This window comes from Plasmopara halstedii, assembly GCF_900000015.1.
Source record: "Plasmopara halstedii genome assembly, contig: Scaffold_117, whole genome shotgun sequence".
Classification (NCBI taxonomy): Eukaryota; Oomycota; class Peronosporomycetes; order Peronosporales; family Peronosporaceae; genus Plasmopara; species Plasmopara halstedii.
This window is the reverse complement of record NW_020187038.1, coordinates 325,068-336,925: the sequence shown is the minus strand read 5'-3', so window position 1 is coordinate 336,925 and position 11,858 is coordinate 325,068. Positions and strand designations below refer to the sequence as shown.

Genomic DNA, 11,858 nt, shown 5'->3' with positions numbered 1-11,858 from the left:
TGAGAAAGCAAAGATCATACCAAAACCACTGCTTATGATGTCAAAAGCTGCACATGTTTTGGGCTAATAATAAGTCTTTCACCACTCGTATCCAATGAGTAGATTGTTTGTTTAAATCTTCTCAGCCTGCTATTTTTCGCGCGAAGAGACTTCTTTTTCTCTCGGTGCACGAGACAACTGCACTTGAGGATATTCTACCTGAATCGTGTGCTATTATTGCGCAAAATATCTGGGCAGCATTTCAATTTGAAAAAGCAACACCTTGTTTTTTTATAACAGCCCAAATTCGCTTCTAGATAGCTAGCTGTTAGGCAGACTTAAATCCAATACTAGCGCTTCCTTGTCTTTTTTGGTGGACAACCGAGACAAAGGCAAGTAGAACGAACTCGTACAGGCGGAATCAGGTACGGGCAGGTGTACTTCAAACAGCAGAGGAGCGCGCAAAATTGGGACAGTGTCCGCGGCGGAGGTAACGAAAGCGTCAATTACACTGTGATTGCTTGTTGTTGATGATGCTGGGACTGACTTGCTACATGGGCAGGGACAGAGACGGCAGGAATGGAAGCGGCGAAATCGAACTTCAAGCGCTACTAAAAGTAGCGGGTAGAGGTAAGTCTTGATGTCTTGAGCGTTTAGAGCAAGATCACAATAATCGTTTTTTAGATCTACATGTAAAGATCTAGTCTGATTTTCTTCGTTCTCACGTCTGCTTTTTCTATAGTCCCCATGCTGTTCTCAATCTACGGCTGTTGACAGATATTCGAGGCATCAGCGAGCTAAGTAGCGCAATCACTACATTGAAGAGACGTCCTCACAAAAGAAATTTAACACGTATTGTTGAAAAATTCACGCCGGCTGATACGCCGTAAAATTGATAAACTCCATGACCAAATATCAATTTAATACAACACCAACATCTCTCAGTCAAGCCTACATTAGATATCATCAGCGACTGCTGTCACACTGTTTTGGACGAAATGTTTGTTGGGTGGTCAGTGGTCACTGAACCTTGCACAGATGTCAGCAGACTCAGTTTTTCTAGCTGATTGTGCACGAAGGTCTGTCGAGAAGCTTTTGCCGTAGCGCACTCGATTGACTCTATCTCTACGCAAGAATGATGAAAGCCGCATATTAGAGGCGAATAGAAGGAGTTGAAATTGAATTGCTACCTTTTGACGTGAAAAAAAATCGCGTGCAGTGTGTATTGAGTATTCGTGTAATAATGATTGGAAGAGTGATTTTACGTGTCATTCTGGACTACCACCACTATCAAATCGTCTCCCTTCCCGGACACATGGCTTTTACTGTAGCAGTATAGTGCTGGGAGGACAAGTAAAATATGAATTGAGGCTATTGGTGGAAAGCTGAAGCACTTCTGATCTATCCAGCAGATTCTGTCGCGACAGATCGTTAACCTATCGAGATATGCGTTAACTGGCGGATTAATATTGAACGCCAGTGTTGCTTGTGCTGCTGTTTAATTCTTAGTTTTATAAAAGCCTGATTAGTACAAAGTATCGAAAAGAAACGAAGGAGTGCGTCAAACGATTACAGTCATTTCATACTGTTGATTTTTAAAGTCAAAAATAATGACTGCGATTCAAAATGAGATCTTTTGATGCTTGGTCTGTATTTGAGCAAAAGATACCGAGCGGATTCCCAAATAACAACAATGAATATTCAGGTTGATTTTAAATCAGCGAAGGTGTGACAGCAGGAGATTGTATTTTCATCCTTGGCGGCATCCAGAGCATTAGACCACATTGTATACCACAGTAATCAAGCAACAAGTTCTGCTGGCGATCCTCGAAGTGTGATAGATTACGTTGATCTACAACTATTACGAAAGAAAGTAGAATAATGAAGGACTAGATGATACAGTTTATTCAGTATAATTGAATGTCCACACTGTTAAATGTATTGTGTATGAAAGAACCTGTTAAATTATGATAGAAAATCGAGAGAGAAAATTAAAGCGATGACTCAAAGCGGTGTATTATCTGGTATGGGTACTAAGTGCGGAGACAATCAAATGCAGACAATGATCGACTAAAGGGTGGTGGTCTGTATCAGTCAAGATGCGGTGGAATTGTCGTCAAGCGAAGACTTTTGACAAAACAAGCTGAATGCAATCACGAAGACATTGGGTGGGTCTAATAGTTCTGTCAAGTCTCGTGGTGTTGGTGGAAGCAAACCGAACGAGTGCTAATGAAGATATCACTCGGGCCGGAGACAGTATTGAACCTTGAGATGCTGATAATTGCACAGAATGCGAGGTTGAGCAATATTTCGTTAGTGTCGTATGAATATGACTAAGATTCACGCTTAACATTTTCGTCTCTTAGCAAGAAAGGGGTTTGTTATGGCGGCAGGCATGCGGTAACCGGTCGAGGGTAACTGACGATAATCCAAAGTGCATTGTAATCGCTACTATCATCTTGGATTGAAAATGTTATAGAAGCGGCGATTGTGGATAGCAAAACACGGAGGTGATTTGGTATTCTATAGTCTGGAGGATGATATCTGGTTTGTCTATCCTGCTGAACGTGAAATTTATTCATGATTAGCAGAATGTAAACATCATATCTCACCTGTTGGACTTCCAAAATCGATTCTCGTGAGCAAATTACTAGTGAAAAGCCTCAGCTTTTATTAGACAATTAAGCTTTGATTGCCATATTTTTATAAAGGGGCCGGAAGTGCCAGCACAGCGCTTCTTGTCTCATGCAGCTTTGAAAATGACATGAAACGCCGAAATTACGCTCATGAAAAGAGTTAAGGAATAACGAAATGATGTAGATATAGCGTGGCATATGCTTTGACAATGAAAGGTCTCAAATTATTCTTTCGTGCAATTATGAAATGTTTATTGATCTTGGCATGTGGTAGCTGAAGTTGATGATTTCCAAACATTTTCCGATCAAAATTGAAACAAAAAATTCACGTTGGCATCCGGCTTTGGATGCAAGTAATTTGCTTAATGTGTCTTAAGTCAATCGTTCACTCTTCGCTTCAGAGAGTAACCTGTAGATTTGCTCATTCGACTTACGCATCAGTTTAAAAATGTGACAATAACGAGGAGTTGAGGGCTCTTATAGATCTCGTCAGATTTCAAGGAGTTTTTGTGCTGACAAGATATCCGGTAACAATGGAGGCAGTTCACAGAGCCAAATTTGTTGTGTTTGGGCCTCACTATCTCGTTATAAAAGTTTGGTGATGCCTTTAGGTAGATATAGTCGCGAACTGCTGCACCTGGCGTTGCATAACGTCATCCATAAAGATTTTTTTTAGTGCTCTCAGAAATTATTTCCTTCTCAGTAGATATGCTGCATACTTTCATAATCTGAAATGTTTATTCTATGACTGAAAGTATCAGATGCAGAGCCTTGCTAATTTCATCTGATCCTTCTGATGAACTCTGGATGTCATCTCTAAGACAATTAAAGCTCATTATAGTACGCACCTAAGACCTTGAAGACTGCACATTTGAGGTGCTTATCTGACGACGTCTTATCACCAGGATCGGCCTCGTACGCCATCCACCAGTGTCTCATGTTCAATTTAAATAAGCGAAACCATCAGTCCGAGAAGCAATATATGGAATATAGTATTCGTGCAATTGGCATAATCACTCAAGCTCGAGTCTGACGCTACACCTGATATATGGTATACCAGTCTAGATTACACTTGGTCAAACAATTAGGAGATTGGAGATTACTGTTCCATAATATAAGTAAGTGAGTTTGAGCCCCAGTGATATTACTGAGATTTTCGTGATTACGACCAAATTCAACATTTTACCTTATGATTGTGGATACTTGTGGGTTTTATGTCAGTAATCAAATCCTAAGAATAAAAACACTACGGCATGCCATAACACTTGTGATGACGACAACATTGAAGGGTTGCACACCAAATACCATATTCAACATTAACAAGAAACTTGCTACAATCTCACTAATCAAAATTCCTGAAGCATCCGAAGTCAGCTTTATCTCCTCCCTTCATTAATCATGTCTGTCTATACAAAGTTTGCCATTATCGGAGCTGGTGGCGTCGGTGCTACCGTCGTGGATGAGTTGCTTAAAAAGGGTGACGCTGTGTCCGTCGCCATTCTCACACGTGACGAGACTAAACCAGAGCTTCAGGCATTTAAGGCTCGCGGTGCAACACTACACCAAGTTTCATACGACGACGCGAATGCTATCAAGAATGCGCTAAGTGGCAGTGAAGTTGTCGTCAGCACCGTGTCGGCTTATCATTTAAATGTTCAAAAGGACATCATTCCCGCTGCGAAGGAGGCTGGTATCCAGCTATTTGTGCCATCCGAGTATGGCGTAACGGTGACCGAAGGACCGAATGTGACTAAGAAAGAGGTACAAGACTTGCTTGCGAAGCACGAGATCCCTGCAACCATTTTTTACACGGGTCTTTTTGCCGAGTACTTACCCTTCATCCTTGGGTTTAATTTTCAAGAAGGCTACATGAACGTAGTGGGTAAGGGCGAGACTGCCTTCAGCATTACGCCACAAAAGGACGTTGGTCATTTCGTTGCCCATGTTCTATCCACTGCTCCAAAGTCTGCGCTTTCTGACGCCAAGATTCCATTCGAGAGTGAGCGGTTGTCCCCGATGCAGATTCGTGACTTAGCAGAAAAGAAATTGAACAAGAAAATTGAGGTGCGCTACATCGATTTCGAAGAAAACAAGAAAAAGTATGACACGGACTTTGTGGCGTTCCTCACAACGCTTTTTGAGGATGGACGTGGTGTGGCTGGCACAGAAGAGGAAGTTCAGGAAAGTGTGGCGAAGTTCTTCCCAGACTGGAACCCCGCCAAGTACGAATCCTTCATTGCGTAAATCTCTGTAGATGTAACAAGCACTTGTCAAGAGCTTCGAAGTGTGGATGTTTGTTTCCCTTCTGTATCTCGCCCAATATCTGATAAGCGCAAATAAAAATCTCAAACTGTAAATGTTTCTTTTTTCGTCATATGATAAGCGTCGCTGCGCTGCCCTAATCTGTCGCTGCTTTGTTCAATTGACTTCCACAGAAATTGATTCTGTGCATCAATCGTTGACTTTGAGCTTTGATTGCGACATATCGATAAAGAAAGATACGTGCGCGTGAAAAGCATTAAGTCTCGACTTTTTGCCTTGGAGACTTTCCTTGTAGAGTATTAGACGACTTTTGGCACCAATTGTACTTTTAAAATGCCAGGGTGCAACGACTTAAGGTACATACGTGACTCGACATGTTAAATTATTATATTTTTCGACACACTAAGTACAATTTTCGCCGTATACGCTCTGCAGCGTGATTGTCGTACAATTTGTACAGGGAAAACTTCAAATTTAAGAATAGTTAACAAACGCATATTGATAGGTTTTGTGCGCTCACACCAAGAGCGAAACAGAGAGCTTATGACATCACTCAGACTTTTGAATTGGTCTACTATTTCAAGTGCTAGTTAGACTAATACTCAAATCTACGTTTCAGTATTTCTACAAAGTGTCGTCCCGCTTGCAATTATCAGGTGGTGCGCTCATGAGCTCTAACGTGGGTTACCTTGGTAAACGAGGTGCGTCCAGTCTAGGACAAGGTACAGATACAGATATCACTCTAGTGGTCACATTGCCTATCGTTTAAAATCCTTGTCTACCTGTCAGAGACGGCAGGATCGTTGGGCTATGCCCAAAAGATGCAAGCTCTTATCGCGCAAATGTTTGCCCCTCTAAAAGGCGTTAGCTATCACCATCTTCATATAGGTTACTCAAAGCAGGCACGACATCCACCGAGAGCTTCCGAGTCTACACTTTCTAATTAAAAATGAGGTTAGCGTCGCATTTAATGCGTAGTGCAGCTTCCGTTCCGCTACGACGAGAAGGAGTGCAAGGAACGGAAGCTTTTCAAGCACGCTGGAGGTTATTGATTTTAGCGATACTAAAAGTAGGATCCAAATCATATAGCTCATTAGGATTTTCGCGGCAGCCGCAGTCCACGCCTTGCGTGCTGCTTCTCTCTTGAATGAGAGGTACGAAGGGGCGGGCTCTCATGCAAGGGTGGACGACAAAATCGGGCAAGGCGTTTTTCAAGGTTGATACTGGATCCAATTGCACCTTTTGGAGGTCGTTGTCAGCGAGATTAATTTTAGAAAGGAGAGGTGTTTTTTTAAGAAGGTGAGGCTTTCAGTCTAGGGATGTTGTTTCCATCATGTCGGACTTTGTGGAGCCAGGGGTTACACATACCCTGAAAGGGTGGGTCACACAAGGTGGTGTGAACATGCAGGTGTGGATTACACAAGATATTGGAATAATCACACAATGGTGTGGCTACACCGTAAGACGAAGCCACTACATGACGAAACTGCAGCGGGGCTCTCGTAGCTTTGTGCTTGAGGAGGCGTGATCTAGTTCACCGACCTTTCGTTCTCTACAAGAACCAGAACGAGTGTAGCGGATTGCAATCCGCTACCTCCAAGAGTACTTAGTACCTTAGCTAAGGCTAATAGACTCTTCGCTTTAAATTCAAAACTGATTTTTTATTTTTATCTGCGGCAAAGCCGCCAAGTTTTAAAAATTTAGATTTTCGTAAGTATATTAAATATATATAGTAAAATCTAAATACATGTATAACTACTGGCTACCTAACCCCTTACCATATTCTTGTTTGGGTCTGGTCACACCAAGCACATCTTGTGTGACACACAAATCTGTTACCAGGGTCCGTGTAACCCCGTTACAGGGACTGCCGGTAGTTATGCATATTAGTAGGGTTTAATAAGTAAATCTATATATTTTGATATAGGCGGCTTTGCCGCAAAAAATTGGATAAATACAGTTTGATGTCTGAACGGGAGAGTGTATTCCTTTAGTGTAAGGTTGTGGGTACTCGTAAAGTTAGCGGATTGCAATCCGCTACACGCATACTGGTTCTAGTTTAGAACGTAAGGTAGGTCACCTTAGCTTAACTTCCTCTAGCAAAGAGCTACGGCAGCCCCGCTACATACAACGAGCAATCGTCGAAACCCTTAGACGGTATGAGGCATTAAAGATTCCAAATACAACTACAATATTTATTTGTCCTACGACGAGAACGTTTGTAAAAATATCCAAGCGATGCTGAATTCTGAAGGGAAATTTGAAATCTATGATGGCAAGGAACGTTGCCTAGTCGTGGGCAAAGATCCGACTGACGATCTCATTTAGCATATAGCGTGGCTGGAGCACTACCTGCCATTTGTCGACTGCAAGTCAAAAAAGCTAGAACCACGAATGTCTACTGCTACTTAGCAATCTTAGCTGCTGCCAATGTGACGAACGTTTGAGTGCGTAATACATTTTTGCCAAAAAAGCGCTTTTTGGATATGCGATAGCTTTCGTACAGAACATGAGAGTATCCGAGTGCCAAAGCAATGACATTGCTAGATGCCTCAAGCAGAGCTCGGAAGGTAGAAGCAGCAATAAACCGTGGTCTCTTCAAGAGACGAAAAAGGGCGATTGTGTATCGCATTATCCATAGTATTTTTGTTTTGAGAAACGACAGTAAATCAGTAAGTCGTGTGTATCTCTGATCATACGGTAACGAGCAGCGGTGAGTTGTTGTATTGAGCACTATGGCCGGTGGAGAATGAATGTGCCTTAGAGTTTCAATCGCACGTGTTCTAGCCAGTAGAATTGAAGAATGACTAAAAATGTCGGGAAAAAGACTGATTACGAAGATAAAAATTGTTCATCGTCTGTCACATTATGACGGTACTTGTGAGTCAGCTTGCCGTGTAATGGGCCTATTGTGCGGAGCAGCGGAGCTCCACAGGTAAATTGACGATAAATCTATGCTTTTCGTGATTGAAGTGATCGGGGTTGCACTAAATGTTGTAAGTCTCTACATGCGGCAGAAGCTCATATAGAGTATGAAGAATTATCTCTCAAGTGTATGTGCAAAGAATACAAGACGATGAGGCCACCGAAAAAGTACGTTTGGTAGCAGAGGAGGAGCTGGGCTTGTCATCCATTAAATAGAAATTCGCCATTGAGGGCATTCGCAGAGCACTGTGTGTGAGGGGTGGCATAGCAAGCCTAAAGAATCCTCCGGATTGGTTTTTTCCTGCTGAAGAAGTATATTGACGTGATGCCGAGCGAACCACCGCGCGTAATACCCTCGTACCGATAAGTGCGCTGCGAAGTTGGCCTACTTCGGAACCAGATACTGTGCCGCACGGCAATGACCCTTCCCAAAGCAACATTTTAACGTCATAGACGCTAGTGATGCGAACCACGAAGCGGATTTGATGAGATAGAAACCTCCAAGGTCGGCGCCTGGTTACCGTGTCAGAAGGCTAACGGCAAGTGGCGGATTGTGTATGCTTGTAGAATACTAAATACATCTACGATTTCGGTAAATGCGCTAATCTTTCAGAAGCCAGCATGGACGGCTGCACTAAGTTCGACTTGGTCGATGATTTATACCTATGCTGTTCATAGGTAGCGATTGTTATTTTTCTGCGGTAAGGATTCCAATTCAGATACTCTAGGAAAGTTTAGTTATACCACATGGACTGTCTTATTCACCAGCTACGATCAATCAACTGGTTACACAACTGCTCAGTCCATATCTTGTTTATTCAGAAGCCTTACTCGACGATATGTTCGTCCAGCGTCGTGCAGAGCATGGGGAGTGGGATGACGGGGATCTCAGCTACGGGGGGGTAAGAGCGATGATTTCTACGTCAGATCGGCTCATAAGCGCAATTCGTGGAATGGTTTCAGTGGGCTGTAGAACACACAACGTATCCGCTTTTGATTTTGAGCATTCAGACTAAGAGTCAATTCTTTCCAAGCTCCGACCATGAACGATCCGATGTAGTGTGGTCGCAACTTGGTCTTTAAGACCTCATAAACTGCATGTTGAAAAAGATAATTTTATTTAAAACAGTTTTTTACCCTATAATATATTCGCCTGTGTTTCGTCAAATTCTGACAGCAGCGTGTTGCTTTTGTTTGTCTAACCTCTCAGCCATAGCTTATCGCCTCCTGGGCATGATGCGCAATCTCATTGAAATAAATAATAAAATACCGACGAAGACTAGCCGGGTTGATATCAGCAAGTCAATATTGATCGAAAGCCCCTACCTAACTATGACCAGAACCACTTTGTGATGGTGTCAACGTCACCGAAATTTACCAGCCAATTTATGATGACGGAGATGTAATGCATGTAAAGTTTTGTACTGCGTTATTCAGCACAAACGCTACGGTTTTGAGCAACAAACACGCTCCACCACCGCAGCCAATTTGCACAAGTGCTCTACAGATATCCGCCGCTACAAAATTTACGCCATCCATCTGACCATCTGGTCTCGGATCGTCAGCTGTTGATATATACACTTTAGTGACGATAACACTGAGCAATATTTGCAAAGTTAAACTGGTAAGCGCAAATCGTTATCCGATATTACGGCGACTGGCAATAAAACAATAGCGAGGAACAGCTTGGCTGTATCTTCACCGGTCATATTATCGCTGACAGCAGCGGAATGAGCCACCTTGCTCAGTCGGTCTACAAAGACCACAATATCGGTAATGCCGGACGCGTCTTTCGGAAGACCAAAAATAAGGTCCATACTGATGTGCTGCACCAACTCTGCCGGATTCGACAGTTTGACCAAAGGTGCTGCTGCATGCGGCGTACCTTCGACCCGCCGATACAGATCAGACGTGCGCACATATGTGCTTACTCGCTTATACATGTTGTGCCACCAGTGCAAATCTTTACCGAGCTGTACGTCTATAGACGTAGACACCAATATTCGCTGAGTGTCATGTGAGTCCGTGCTGTAGTACAGCATGCCTTGTGAAAAGGCATAGCGGCACCGTGCATTTTGATAAGAGACACCTTAGCTTTTAGCTCCCAAAGCTTTCGGCAGCGAAACAAAAGTTGCGCCTGACTGGTAAGCTGTACGTATCGCCTCAGTAATTGGAATCGATAGCATTATGACATGAGTTTTTTCTAGACGAAGCAACGCGAAAGCGCATCCACCACTACATCAGACCGACCTCATTATATCTGCAATGCAGGTTAACCGTCTTACTATTCCTTGCAAGAGATATGATGGCGACGTCACTGTGCAATGATGCACGGTCGTTGCTCATCGTGGCCCGCTCTCGACAAGTGACCACGACTGACCTCCCGGCGAACGGGACCTATGGTCGGTAAGTGTAACAGCTGTCTCATTGAATTGAGCGAGGCTGTAAACAGCGGTCTTCTTGCCAGCATTTAGCCCCAAAGTACGGTCCAAGTGAAAATTATCTTATCAAGTTGCTACTTGATGCGCGACGGGTCCTGAGAGATAAATGACCTGTAATACCTTGCGGAGCGAATTTCTTGTGCTCGGCTTGCTCCAATGCGATTGGAAGGCAAAAATGCATAGGCAAGTACGAACTTTGCATTAACTTGGCGAGCGACTTCAAATACCTCGGAACCGTGACATCCACCTAACTTGGGTAGAAGTTGTCTCGACGCATACGCTTGGGGTGGAGAAAGCTACGCTCGTTACCAACGATCAGGACTTTGTCGTGAATTCTACCGCGATGATCAAAACACTTCTTGCCGATAAAAAAATGCACGATGTTTGAGACTTGTGCTGCGGTGAAATGGAAAGCCTCCTTCTTTAGGAAAGGTTTGACCATTTTAGGAGAAATCACCCTCGCAAAAATATGTATGAAGTACGAAGGTCGCGCAGCAGGGAGGCTGAAAGCAAGGAGATTTTTCCTTGGAGAATAGCTAGGCCGTGTATCACCGGGAAGGACGTTTTCGTCGAAACTCAGAGTTCTCGTAAGAAAGTTCCTCGCTATCTTCATCAAGAATTTCATTCAGCACATCAGTCCCAAAGACCTCGATTTTAGCGAGTGCTCTTCGTGCGGATTGATTTGGTGCACGGGGGCGAAGAGCAGGCTCAGTAAAGCGCCATAAATGGAGAAGGATGGCAAGCAGAGTGTTTGCTTGAGGAAGAAGACTTTTTCCTACCTCATTAAAAAATTAACTAATAGGAGCCCAACATCTCAGTGGGATAGGTATAGTCGGGCAAGTACTGTAATTTTGTGTACTTGACCCTTACAAATTTAGTACAATATTAACATATTCACATTGCATTTGGTGTAATTTCAATTTCCCTCAACACGAGGACGTAAAAATAGCGAAAGACTGAAACGAAAAGGCGCGATAGGTGTAGGCTGCCTGCCGCATGGTAGAAAAACAGATTCGTAGCATTATAATATCAATTAAAACGAAAAGTCTTAGTACCGTCCAGAATGGAAATATGTGTGCGCTTAGGATAGCGGAGCGAATTAACACTCTCAGTTTATTAAGAGGCTCTCGGTCTCGCTAATTGAAGGAGCGAGCAAAACCATTTTAAGAGTCAATTTTTCCTGATTACAAAGAGCTCGGAGATCCCATGGCAAAAGCCTTCGGGTTTGCCATTCCATGTCGTCTGGAAAACTCCTCTCTGTAATATGTTACGCTATCAATTGAAATTATACAAGCATGTTGTTGCGTTTGCTTCTTGCCAGCATAATACTGCAAATAGGGAGCTGCTTGCCATGAAGCATTCTTTTTTTAAGTTCAATTAGCACCTGCCCTACTTTAAGCCTTCGAAATCGTAATGAAGTTATCTTTTTACGACCGGTGACATTCGTATCGTTTTTAATATAGAATCAACACAAACGTGACATCAAGCTGTGATGATGCTGGCCATTGTCACCCGAACCAGGCATAATTTGCGATGAATTGTTGGCATCATTTTGGAGCGAGGATTTCTAAAATTTAATTCTGCTTTCTACAATTAATTGCAAACGCATTTTCAC

The 11,858-nt window shown here is 43.0% G+C and overlaps 2 protein-coding genes across 2 annotated transcripts; both read left to right on the top strand.

Annotated features, from left to right (window-relative positions):
* Positions 1-34: 34 nt before the first annotated feature.
* On the top strand, positions 35-753 carry PHALS_00665 (uncharacterized protein; the record flags this gene model as incomplete). Its single annotated transcript, XM_024718623.1, has 5 exons — positions 35-55; positions 126-264; positions 334-469; positions 542-609; positions 722-753. The coding sequence occupies 5 exons, from the start codon at positions 35-37 to the stop codon at positions 751-753; spliced, it is 396 nt and encodes a 131-aa protein (XP_024586896.1).
* A 3,260-nt stretch (positions 754-4,013) lies between these two features.
* On the top strand, positions 4,014-5,824 carry PHALS_00664 (E; the record flags this gene model as incomplete). The annotated part of the gene is made up of 3 exons (XM_024718612.1): positions 4,014-4,837; positions 5,472-5,599; positions 5,667-5,824. 3 exons carry the CDS (start codon positions 4,014-4,016, stop codon positions 5,822-5,824), a joined length of 1,110 nt encoding a protein of 369 aa, XP_024586895.1.
* Between the last annotated feature and the right edge of the window lie 6,034 nt (positions 5,825-11,858).